Source organism: Bubalus bubalis, chromosome 24 (genome assembly GCF_019923935.1).
Source record: "Bubalus bubalis isolate 160015118507 breed Murrah chromosome 24, NDDB_SH_1, whole genome shotgun sequence".
In the NCBI taxonomy this organism is placed as follows: Eukaryota; Metazoa; Chordata; class Mammalia; order Artiodactyla; family Bovidae; genus Bubalus; species Bubalus bubalis.
The window spans coordinates 8703842-8716257 of NC_059180.1; the positions used below are offsets into that span (position 1 = coordinate 8703842).

Sequence of the window (12416 nt, forward strand, 5' to 3'; positions counted from 1 at the left end):
ATCGCAGCACGCCAGGCCTCCCTGTCCATCACCAATTCCCGGAGTTCACCCAGACTCACATCCATCGAGTCAGTGATGCCATCCAGCCATCTCATCCTCTGTCGTCCCCTTCTCCTCCTGCCCCCAATCCCTCCCAGCATCAGAGTCTTTTCCAATGAGTCAACTCTTCGCATGAGGTGGCCAAAGTACTGGAGTTTCAGCTTTAGCATCATTCCTTCCAAAGAAATCCCAGGGCTGATCTCCTTCAGAATGGACTGGTTGGATCTCCTTGCAGTCCAAGGGACTCTCAAGAGTCTTCTCCAACACCACAGTTCAAAAGCATCAATTCTTCGGCGCTCAGCCTTCTTCACAGTCCAACTCTCACATCCATACATGACCACAGGAAAAACCATAGCCTTGACTAGACGGACCTTTGTTGGCAAAGTAATGTCTCTGCTTTTGAATATGCTATCTAGGTTGGTCATAACTTTCCTTCCAAGGAGTAAGTGTCTTTTAATTTCATGGCTGCAGTCACCACCTGCAGTGATTTTGGAGCCCAGAAAAATAAAGTCTGACACTGTTTCCACTGTTTCCCCATGTATTTCCCATGAAGTGATGGGACCGGATGCCATGATCTTCGTTTTCTGAATGTTGAGCTTTAAGCCAACTCTTTCACTCTCCACTTTCACTTGCATCAAGAGGCTTTTGAGTTCCTCTTCACTTTCTGCCATAAGGGTGGTGTCATCTGCATATCTGAGGTTATTGACATTTCTCCCGGCAATCTTGATTCCAGCTTGTGTTTCTTCCAGCCCAGCATTTCTCATGATGTACTCTGCATAGAAGTTAAATAAACAGGGTGACAATATACAGCCTTGACGTACTCCTTTTCCTATTTGGAACCAGTCTTGTTCCATGGCCAGTTCTAACTGTTGCTTCCTGACCTGCATACAGATTTCTCAAGAGGCAGATCAGGTAGTCTGGTATTCCCATCTCTTTCAGCATTTTCCACAGTTTATTGTGATCCACACAGTCAAAGGCTTTGGCATAGTCCATAAAGCAGAAATAGATGTTTTTCTGGAAGTCTCTTGCTTTTTCCACGATCCAGCGGATGTTGGCAATTTGATCTCTGGTTCCTCTGCCTTTTCTAAAACCAGCTTGAACATCAGGAAGTTCACGGTTCACATACTGCTGAAGCCTGGCTTGGAGAATTTTGAGCATTACTTTACTAGCGTGTGAGATGAGTGCAACTGTGCAGTAGTTTGAGCATTCTTTGGCATTGCCTTTCTTTGGGATTGGAATGAAAACTGACCTTTTCCAGTCCTGTGGCCACTGCTGAGTTTTCCAACTTTGCTGGCATATTGAGTGCAGCACTTACTCCAAAGTATTCACCTGTGTGTACCTACACTCAGCCTAAGAAACTGAACTATCTCTTTAATTCTAATTAAAAAAAAAAATCTTTTGGGATCTTAGTTCCCTACCAGGGGTTGAACCCACACCCCCTGCATTGGCAGCATGGAGTCTTAACCAGTAGACTGCCAGGGAAATCCCTGAACTCTCTCTTAATGCCATTGAAGTCCCCTCTGTCGCCTTCTCAATTCCATCCTTCTGCCAGACTGCCACACTGCTGAATTTGGTTATTTATTGTTCCCATACTTTGTACATATCTCCAAGCAATATGAAGTATGGCTCTGCATGTCTCTAAACTTTACATAAACATTATTATACTGAATGTACTCTTCTGAGACTGCTGCCTTTATTGGAGGTATTGTTTGTGAGATTCAGCCAGATTGACATGTGTAGCTGCAACCTGCCCGTTTCTGTGTGTGGTATGAAGTCTTCCGTTGCCCTGGACATTTGGGCTGTTTCTAGTTTCTTGTTATTACAAGCAGAGTCACTGCAAACATTCCTGTTCTTGTCTTCCAGTCCAAGGCAGTGAATGTTCCGAGAAGTCTGTATTAGCTGCTTATTGCTACTCTAACAAATTGCCAAACAACACACATAATTTATTTATTCATTATTTATTTGGCTGCCCTGGGTCTTAGTTGCAGAATGTGCGATCTCGAATCTACGTTTCGGCATGCAGGAAGTAAGTTGCGGCATGTGAACTCTTAGTTGTGGCATGTGGGATCTAGTTCCTTGACCAGGGATTGAACCCGCATCCCCTGCATTGGGGAGCACAGAGTCCCAGCCACTGGACCCAACAACACAGACAGAATCTCTTACAGTTCCGGATGTCAGGCGTCTGTAATAGACTTCCCTGGACTGAAGTCAGGATACTGGCAGGGGCGCACCCCCTCTAGCATCTCCCGGGGAGAACCCACTTCCTTGCGTTTTCCGGTTTCCAGAGGCTGCCCACTTGTGGCTTCTTTCTCCGTTTTCAAAGCCAGCAACATACTGTCTTTGAGTTTCTCACTGACTCCAACACTCCAATTTTATTGTTGTGTCTTCTCTGATTCTGACCCTCCTGCCTCTCCCTTCTAAGAACCCCTGTGATTACACTGGGCCCACCTGGGTGATCCAGCATACTCTCTGCATCACAAGATCGTTGATTTAATCACAGCTGCGAAGTTCTTTTCACCATGGAAGGTGACATATCCACAGGTCTCGGGGATGAGGACGTGGCCAACTTTGGGGTCTATTACTCTGTCCACTGCACATTGAATGTTCTTTACGAGTTTGTCAAATTGCTCTCCAGTGAACTGATTCTCTCTCCCACTAGCAGCATGTAAGCATTCCTGTCACTCCCCAACCTCACCAACACTTGATATTACCTGACTTTTTAATTTTTGCCAACTTGACACGTGTGAAATGTCTGGACTCTGACTGCTATATTCTCAAGAAAGAGATGGTGGTCGATGGTGTTGAATGTGAGAAAGAAGGGCTCTGGAACTCAGAAGTGGTCCGTGACCTTGGCTAGAGCAGGGCCCTTGAAGTGGTGGTGGGGTGAAGTCAGACTCAGTCAAGGAATAAGGGGAGGTATGAGGAAATGGAGGCTTCCCAGGTGGCTCAGTGGTAAAGAATCCACCTGCCAATGCAGGAGGCATGGCTTCCGTCCCTAGATGGAAAAGATCCCCTGGAGTAGGAAGTAGCAACCCACTCCAGTATTCTTGCCTGGAGCATTCCATGGACAGAGGAGCTTAGTGGGATACAATTCATGGTGGGATACAATACATGCAAAAGGTTGGACACAGCTGAGCGCACACACACGCTGATGAGGAAACGAATGCATGGAGTGCAGGGTGTAGACGGCACGTTGGTCGGCTTGGACTGTCACAACAAAATACCACACCCGGGTGGCTTAAACAAAAGATGCCTATCTCATAATTCTGGAGGCTGGGAAGCCCAAGATTAAGATGCCAGCAGATTTGGCTTCTGGTAAGGGTTCTTTTCCTGATTCGCGGACGGTGGCCTTCTAACTGTGACCTCATATGGTGGAGAGAGAAAAAACTTTGGTCTCTTTTCCTCTTCTTAGAAGGACACTAATCCCATCATGGGAACCCACTTTCATGACCTCATCTAAACTTACCTCCCAAAACCCCACCTCCAAATATCATCACATTGGAAGCTAGGATTTCAAAATATCAACTGGGGGGCGGGGTACTCAGTTCATACAGAGAAGGAAATGGCAACCCACTCCAGTATTCTTGCCTGGGAAATCCCATGGACAGAGGAGCCTGGCAGACTACAGTCCATGGGGTCACACAGAGTCGGACATGACTGAGCACACACTTAGTTCATAACCGGGTACTTTCAAAATATTGGGTGGGGGTGAAAGGGACGTATCAGTCTAAAGGCAGAAATTAAACATGAAAGAGACAGAGAAAGAAAGAGACATATGAACTTCCCTGGTGATCCAGTGGCTTAGACTTCACGCTCCCAATGCAGGGGGCCTGGGCTTCGATCCCTGGCCAGGGAACTTGGACCCCACATGCCATGACTAAGAGTTCGCATACCCCAACTGAAAGATTACACATCCTGCATGCCACACCTAAGACCAGCGAAGCCTAATAAATATTTTGTAAACATATTAATTAAAAAATGAACCCGTTCTGCTATGCAGGGTACACAGGTCGGATCCCAGGTCCAGGGCGCCCCGACTACTGAGCCTTCATGCAACAACTAGAGTCTTTGCACTGCAATGAAAGACTGTTCATGTGGCAACAAAGATTCTGCCTGTTGCAACTAAGACCTGATGCAGCCAACTAAATAAGTAAATAAATAATTTTTTTTAAAAGAGAGAGAGAGACATAACTAACCACAGTGGGGGGAAGGCTCTCAGAGGAGGCAAGGTGAAGGTGAGACCCATAGCAAGGGTACTTCGTTGGCTTTGGAATGAGGGGAGGTTTCTCTTCCTGGAGGCGAGAGGGAAGAAAAGGCATTGGGGTGGGTGTAGAATAAAGAGGGGTTGATGATGAAGAGGGACAAGCTGAGGTAAGAGCTCCCATCAGATCTCACCAAGGCCTCTTAGAGTGAAGCAAGATTGGAGGAGGGGGGCCAAAGGTGGGCCAGATAGGAGGGAATGTCTAAGAGGCCCCTGGAAGAATGGCGGAAATAGTGGGTCTGGAGGAGACACAGCAGAACCAAGGAGCTCATAACCGGTAAACTGGGACCTGTGGCAGGGCTCTTGATAATATCCAGGATCCTGATGGAGGGACAGAAGGGACTGTGGGGCACACAACGCCACCTGGGGAGGTAAAGAGGGTTTCCTGGAGGTGGTGATGTTCCAACTGAGTCTGGAGAAGGAAAACCAAATTTCAGTTACCATAAAAATGTGGAAGAAGGGGACTTCCCTGGTGGTCCAGTGGCTAAGACTCTGCCTCCCAATGCAGGGGGTCTAGGCTCAATCCCTGTTTGGGGAACTAGCTCCCACATGACGCAACAAAAAAAGATCCCACATGTGGCAAGTAAGAACCAACACAGCCAAATAAATAAATGTTTTGAAAAATGTGGGCAAAGCGTTGCCTTCACAATGCATCAGCAAGCTTGTCCTGCCCCATTCCATCAGTTCTGTCTCTTTCTCAGACATCTCCAGCACGCCCTCTGTCCTCTAGCTGGATTGAGGACCTGTATATACAGGAAGAACTGAGATTGTCTGTCTTTCACCTAGAACGTGATTTTGGGTAGGTGACATCATCTCTGAGAATCTGTATCCTCATCTCTGAAATAACAGTAATTCATATCAGGTATTCATTTAACTACAGGTAAGAGACTCTACAGGCTTCCCTGGTGGCTCAGTGGTAAAGAATCCACCTGCCAAAGCAAGAGGCGAGGGTTTGATCCCTGGGTTGGGAAGATCCCTTGGAGAAGGGAATGGCAACCCACTCCAGTATTCTTGCCTGAGAAATCCCATGGACAGAAGAGCCTGGCGGGCTACAGTCCATGGCTTCGCCAAAGAGTCCGACATGACTTAGCGACTAAAACAAGGAACTCAACATTCACTGCCTCTTTTCCTCACTTTGTGTATCATCACCCCATTTTGTAGAAGGGAAAACTGAGGCTGGGGGAGGTGAATGACTTATCCAAGTTATCAGCAGGTCAGGATCTTCTGGAGCCTGGCCAAATTCAGAAAATCGTTCGAATTCAAGGGGGTAAATGTGAAACAGCCTTGCAACCTGTAAACGCCTGGGGTGGGAGAGTCCGTGCCTGGAGGCGTGGTGACTGAAGGCCGAGAGAAGGGGAGCGGAGAGAGGCGGCCCTAGAGATCCAGACGGCGGAAGGATGATGGGTTGCCAGGAGATCCGCGGGTGCGGGAGGCGCGGCGCCACCGGGGTGGGAAGGGGTGCGGCCCGCCCCCTCCGCGCCCCACCCCCAGCCTCCACGCCGCGGCCCCTTTAAGAGCGGGCGGGGCGCCCTCTGGCGGCGGAGCGCCGCGCGCCGCCGGAGATCGAGCCCGAGCCGGATCCCGGAGCCGGAGCCGGAGCGGAGCGGAGCCGGGGCGGAGCGGGCCGAGCGGGCCGAGCCAGCAGCCGAGCTGGGGGCGCGGGCGGGCGGCATGTACCGGGCCCGGGCGGCGCGGGCGGGGCCGGAGCCCGGCAGCCCGGGGCGCTTTGGGATCCTCAGCACCGGGCAGCTCCGGGACCTGCTTCAGGATGAGCCCAAGCTGGACCGGATCGTGCGGCTCAGCAGGAAGGTAGCACGGGGGGCGCGGGCGGGGGTCGCGGGGGACGGGCCGCGGCCTGTCGGACCTGCCGACCGACCGAAGGGCCGCGCTGGCCGGGCCGCGGGGCCGCCGGAGCCTGGCACGTACGAGTGGGCCCGGCGGAGCCGCCCCCGGGGGAGGGGGCGCCCGGAGCTGGCCTGGGGCGGGTGGGGCGCGCCGGAGACCCAGGGAGGCGCCCGTGCACCCCAGGGATGGCCGCGAGGCGTGTCCTACGGCGGATGCTCCAGGGAGGTGTGTTCCGGGGGGCGGCTGTGTTGTGGGGGGCCCTGGCTCGCACACCCACGTTCTGTAGGGCCAGAAAGGGGAGGCGCCTTCCATAGGGAGAACTAGGGGCCTGTTTGACACCTGGGGGCACCGTTGGGAGGGTGTCCGTATGCTGGGGGTGGAAGAAGGGGCTTTGTGTTTTCCGTTGAGGAGGGGTACTGAAAGCTGAGGTGTGTGTTCCATAGGCCACCATGAGAGAAAGTTGTATATTTCACAGGAGATAGGCCCGGGCTGGTTGTCTGTGGGGGGCGGAAAGGGAAAGTGTACATTGGAGGGAGGCAGGCGGGAGGGCCATGTGCATCCTATAGGGGACAGATGGAGGGTAGTGCGTTCTCCAGGGGCAGGGAGGGGAGGCTTGGCCCGCCTAGTAACAGAAGAAAAAAGCCTTCTCCAGGGCCAGGAAAGAAAGGGGTCTGCTTTCTGCAAGAGAAGGAGAGCTGGGAGCAGGTGCTAGGGGATTGGGGAGGAAAAGGGGGTGTGTATTCCTTGGGGTGTGGGGATTCCACTGGAGGGCAGAGGAGGAGTGTGAGGGTGTGTGTGTGTGTGTGAGGGGGTGCCAGACAGGGACAGGGTGAATACCTCACTCTGGAGAGTCAGAGCAGGGGATAGGGAGTGTTTTCGGAGCAAACACCTGAAGAGGAAGCAGACAAAGGCCTGGAAAGAGAGGGAAGCTGCCCATGCATGGAAAATGGGACAGAGGAGGGAGGGGGGCTCCTCGGGGACCTGAGCAGACATATTAATTGAAAAATTAAAAATTAACTAACATTTGTAGAGACCTTCGTAGTTTTCCTCACTTCAGTCTCCCAACAACCCTATAAGGGAGACGTTTTTAGCTCACTTTGTGGACTAGGAAACCGAGGCAAAGTGGGGTCTGGGCTCTCCCAGCGCCTCCACCTGTTGGCTCGCCATCCTGAGGTTGGGGCGCCTTTGGCTTGGCCTGTGGGCACTGCCGCCTGGGTGGGGGGGGCGGTCGGCGGCCGTGGGGAGAGTCCCTGAATGAGCCTCTGGGCTCTTCCCCGCCGGCAGTTCCAAGGCCTGCAGCTGGAGCGTGAGGCGTGCCTGGCTTCCAACTACGCGCTAGCCAAGGAGAATCTGGCGTTGCGTCCCCGCCTGGAGATGGGCCGCACTGCCCTGGCCATCAAGTACCAGGAGCTCCGGGAGGTGGCCGAGAGCTGTGCAGACAAGCTGCAGCGACTGGGTGAGGGACGGCGGGGAGAACTGCGCGGGGTGGGGGTGGGGGGTGCCTGGGAAGTGCCAGGCTCTGAAGGTTGGGAACTTGGGCACACCTCTTCTTCGGGCAAGCTTGCAGGGGTGCTACTCCTGGGAAATTCCCAAGTTGGGAAAGTGAGCAGTTGGTGAGTAGAGCTGGGTTGGAGAGACCAGAATGGGTCCCTGGGAGAAGAGGGGACCCACTGCCCAAGGGCCTGGGGTGCTCTAGGAGACAGCCTCTGCTTCCTCTTTCGCACCAGGATGGGGTGGGGGGGGGCACACAAACTGATGCCACGGGGCGTTGTCCAGGTGAGGAAACTGAGGCCCCAGAGAGGGGAGGGGAAGCGTAGAGGCACACACAGGGTCAGGGAGAGTCAGCAGCGGGCCCTGGGGCTCAGGCCTGTCTGTCCAGGGTGACAGACCCTGAGGGCAGGGGCTATTCACTGCGTCCCTCTGCGGCCCTCAGAGGACAGCATGCACCGCTGGAGCCCCCACTGCGCGCTGGGCTGGCTGCAGGCTGAGCTGGAAGAAGCTGAGCAGGAGGCTGAGGTGAGAGGAGGGGGCGGCTGGGCCTGGGGACCCGGAGGGGGAACCCAACCTATCATTGTCCCCTCCCCTTGATTCTTACATTGCAGGCGTGAGAGCCCCTCTTCCAGGAAGCCTGCCCTGAGTGCCTGGCCCCCAGGAGGGCCTGCTGAATTGCTGTCCGCCCTGGACACAAGGCCCACCGTCCCCACCTGTGACTTTCCCCCGGCTTCCTGTGACCATCTCCGGCAGCTTAGGCTGGGGCTACAGAGGAGCCGGGGCAGTCAGTTGTCCCAGCACAGTGGGAGGGAGCACAGTGCTCAGGGTGTGGAGGGGTGGAGGCGGAGGGCCCTGGCCTGGAGGAGATGGACACCCGTCCCCTTCACGTGTGTCCCCATCCCTGGACCCCCTCGTCCCTGCCCCGGCAGGTCTGGTGATCGTGATCAAGGCTTGAGAGGAGAGGACTTGGTCCACAGTCACTCAGCAAGGGGCAGGCGAGGCTGGAACTCAGTGCCCCATCCCCGACCGGGGTGGTGGGGTCCATCGGAAGGGATTCAGGATGGGGGAGAGAGGACCAGCCCTGAGTCTTCGGTCATGGTCCTCCTAAACTGTCCCATCCCTCCTGTCCCAGGAGCAGATGGAGCAGCTGCTGCTGGGGGAGCAGAGCCTGGAGGCTTTCCTGCCCGCCTTCCAACGAGGCCGGGCCCTGGCCCACCTGAGGCGCACCCAGGCGGAGAAGCTGCAGGAGCTGCTGCGGCGCCGGGAGCGGTCTGGCCAGCCAGCCCCTACGGCTGCCGCGGAGCCCCCCAAATCCTTCCCCGCTGCCGCAGTCCTGCCCACCGGGGCCGCCCGGGGGCCGCCGGCAGTGCCCCGGAGCCTGCCCCCCTTGGACTCCCGCCCAGTGCCCCCACTGAAGGGCTCCCCCGGGTGCCCCCTGGGCCCAGCCCCTCTGCTGAGCCCTCGGCCCTCGCAGCCAGAGCCCCCCCACCGGTAGGATCCAGGGTATGGCCCCCCCATGGGGGGCCCAGACAAACTTGATGCGTGGCTCCTCCTCCTCCCCCACTGCCTGGGTGGGGGGAGGGGCAGGCCCCTCCCCCTGGCCCTAGGCAGGCCCTGGCCCTGGAGGCTGAGCTGGGGAGGAGGGTCCACTGGGAGATGCCCAGAGAGAGGGCTGGGGGTGGGGTGGGCAGGGTCTGATGCCTCTGGCGCTGAGGAACCTCTGCCTTTTTTTTCTCCCCGGCTGGGGCCTCCCAGGTGATGGGCCAGCCCCAGTGCAAGAACTTGACTCGTAGGGGCCTGGGAAGTTGCCCGCCTCCTTCCAGGGGCCCTGCCTAGGGGGCCCTAGCGCCCCTGCCCCTCCGCTGGGCTCGCACAATGCCACGGCTGACCGGAGTGTTTTCCATCATGTCCTGAGCCTACCTTTCCCCCAGTGCTGGGGTCCACCACCTAGGAGCCAGGGGGTCAGGCCCCAGTGGCGGGGACAGGGACACCATGGCCATGGGGCTACCACTACCTGCCCCACTCAGGCTCCAGACCCTGGGGCGAGGTAGGCCAGGGGCTTCTGACCTGCAGGGGTGAGAGTGGGCCATCCCCCGGAAAGACCATTCTGTATTTTTCTGTCCCGTCTCCTTAGAATGGAACCTTTTTGAGGGCAGGTCCTTGTCTTTGTATGTTCTGTCCCCAGCCCCACCTCCCAGGGGCCGTCAATAAATGTGATGATGAGGATGACCATGCTGCCCGACTCCTCTCTGACCCCTCACCCGGCCTCTCAGCCACTGCAGCCTCATCTCAGGTCCTGAGCTGCCTACTCTTGAGAGGTCCTCCTTTCCTCTCTGCCCATCCAAAGCCCAGCTGTCCTTTGGGGTCCAGCACTGTTTCTGCCTCTTTCATGAAACCTTCTCTGGTTGCCAACCCCAGAGAGTCTTTTCCTAGCTCTTCACTTCCCAGCCCTGCTGGACAGAAGCACACTCTGCGTCCCAGTTCTCAAGGGCCACACCGCTGTGCACCCTCCTCTCCTCGGTGCCCTGTAGGCCCCATCAGGATGGCCCTGCTCCTTCTCTGGCCTGTCAAATGACCGCGCCCACCGGGTGATGGAGGGGCTCCCCGAAGGCTGAGGCTGTCTGTCTTCAGCTTGGGTAAACACCAGGTGGCAGCTTGGCTGATGACAGTGGGACAAGACGACGGGAGAGTAGGAGCATGTCTTGGATCAGCTTAGGTCAAGTTTGATGAGATGAAGTTTGGCAGGGAGTCAAGGAAGATCCTCTCAGTGAGAGGAGTCAGAGTGCTGTAGATGCTACTGTGACCTCGGTCCATGTTAGTAGGGAAGTAACTATCTAGACCGAGGCAAGTGCTGGGTTGGCTCTACTTCTTACTGAAGTTTTAAACTCTAGGGAACCCCACAGCAGCAGCACCTTTGATATAGTGACAGTGTTAGTCGCCCAGTTGTGCCTGACCTTTGCAACCCCATGGACTGTAGCCTGCTAGGCATCTCTGTCCATGGGATTCTCCAGGCAAGAATACTGGAGTGGGTTGCCATGCCCCTCCTCCAGGGAATCTTCCCGACCTGGGGATTGAACCCAGGTCTCCTGCCTTACAGGCAGATTCTTTACCACTGAGCCACCTGGGAAGCCCGCCTTTGGAGTAACAATAATGAGAAAAAAAGGACTGGGACTGAGTCCCCTGCAGAACAGTTGAGGGATCCGTTTGGCATACAGGTAGGTGATGGCTGGCCTTTGAGTCTAAAGGGCTGCTTCACATAGAGCCAGAGGTCAGAGTCAAGACCAGTGGGTAGAGACCACAGGGAGCCAGATTTTGGCTCAGGATGAGGTTCTAGAGCCACGGCTGCTACTAGAGGTAGGCGGTCCCCGTTCCTCAAGCTGTCTGAGCAGCACCTGAGTGACTGCTTGATGGAATCTTGTTTTTTAATAATTTTGTTTTGGGTTTTTTTTTTTTTTTTTTTTTTTCCCTTGGCTACACGGTACAGCTCCTGGAATCTTAGTTCCCTGACCATGGATTGAAACCCATGGTGCCCAGCAGTGGAAGTATACAGTCCTAAGCACTGGACTGCCAGGGAATTCCTCTGATGGGATCTTTAGAAATGCAGGCAGTAGTTAAGAGGGACTGGCCCATTTAAGCTTCTGACAGCCCGTCAAGTCCAGTCAGATCCCTCAGTGGGGGCAAAGCACTGCCAGTGCCCACTCAAGAGCCTCCACCCCATGGCGGCCTCGGCGCTCCTGCTCCTCCCTGCTAGCACTTGAGCTGCTGGAGGTGAGGGACGCCAAGATGACACCTAGCGCCTGCCTGAGACAGCAGACAGAAGACTGAGCAGCCTCGGAAGAACTTCTGCATTCTCAGCACGGCCTGGCGCAAGCTGGGCCCCTCTCACCCTGGCCTCCCATTCCTGGTCCCTGCTTCCAGGGTGTTTTTCCAGGTTTGTAACCACAGGAAGAAGGGCTAAGGATGGGGATGCCGGAGCCTCCCTCCACTATTGTGAGCTGGGCAGAGGCTAATGTCCACAGTCTGGTTCAGCCTCACCTCCCCGGGGCAGGTCAGAGGAAGGAATGACCAGGCAAGGATGGGACCAGAAAGGGAGAAAAGTGTTACCATGGGAACCAGGTGGGGGGCCCTCAAAAGGCCTTCCATACCCCTCCCCTTCCCCAAAGAGCTCAGTTTTAGAGGGCACAGGGAGTGACGCACCTCAGGATTCAGCTCCAGCATGAAAAAGACCAAAGACCTGAGGGAGGTGGGTACAGATGCTGCCAGAGTGCCTGGCCCTAGTTCTGGAAAGGCTTAGAGTTGGATGGTTAATAAGCTTTATTAGCCTCTCTGCTTGAAGGAAAATGGAATGTTCTGGAAAGTTCCAAGCAGTCTGGGCTCTCCTGCCAGATCACTTCTGGAACTGTCTAGGTTCTGGGGTACCAGGGAATGTTCTTGGCTATCATCCTCCGTGAGAGAGAATAAACTTGAGGGGCTACATCAAGGGGCCCATGAGAAAAGTTCTATTACAGACCACTGGTGCGTTTACAAACCAAACCCCCCAAATCGCCCCAGTAACAAAACGCCCACCCCTTTTTGATAAACACATGTTCCTGCCCCTCACAAGTCTGTTATGTGCATCTCCTTGCTTGGAAATCACTAGCTTCTGTGTCCTTTCTTAAGCCTCCTGCTTCGTCTTCCAAATATGAAACACTACACGTAACTTCGTGTCTGTGTGAGCGCGAATCAAGGCTCACTGAGCTAAGCAGGCCTGAACCACAGTGAGCTCAAATCTCTACCCCTG

The 12416-nt window shown here is 55.1% G+C and overlaps 1 protein-coding gene and 1 non-coding gene across 3 annotated transcripts; one reads left to right on the plus strand and one right to left on the minus strand.

Annotated features, from left to right (window-relative positions):
• Nucleotides 1-5894: 5894 nt before the first annotated feature.
• On the plus strand, nt 5895-9865 carry VPS37D (VPS37D subunit of ESCRT-I). Of its 2 annotated transcripts, XM_006057096.4 has the most exons (4): nt 5897-6109; nt 7430-7601; nt 8079-8161; nt 8769-9865. In XM_006057096.4, exons 1-4 carry the CDS (start codon nt 5972-5974, stop codon nt 9129-9131), a joined length of 756 nt encoding a protein of 251 aa, XP_006057158.1. In that variant the 5' UTR covers nt 5897-5971; the 3' UTR covers nt 9132-9865. The 2 variants fall into 2 exon arrangements, with proteins under 2 accessions (XP_025131249.1, XP_006057158.1); XM_025275464.3 differs by lacking the exon at nt 8079-8161 and having other exon boundaries at nt 5895-6109.
• An 827-nt stretch (nt 9866-10692) lies between these two features.
• On the minus strand, nt 10693-10763 carry TRNAY-GUA. The gene has a single exon. It is a non-coding gene; the product is annotated as a tRNA-Tyr (tRNA).
• Nucleotides 10764-12416: the final 1653 nt, after the last annotated feature.

Excerpts from the sequence above, each read along its gene's own strand:
- VPS37D (XM_006057096.4), top strand. The coding sequence starts at position 5,972 with ATGTACCGGGCCCGGGCGGCGCGGGCGGGGCCGGAGCCCGGCAGCCCG. Across the intron at positions 7,602-8,078 it reads AGACAAGCTGCAGCGACTGG|AGGACAGCATGCACCGCTGG; the intron begins GTGAGGGACGGC and ends TGCGGCCCTCAG. Across the intron at positions 8,162-8,768 it reads AAGCTGAGCAGGAGGCTGAG|GAGCAGATGGAGCAGCTGCT; the intron begins GTGAGAGGAGGG and ends CTCCTGTCCCAG.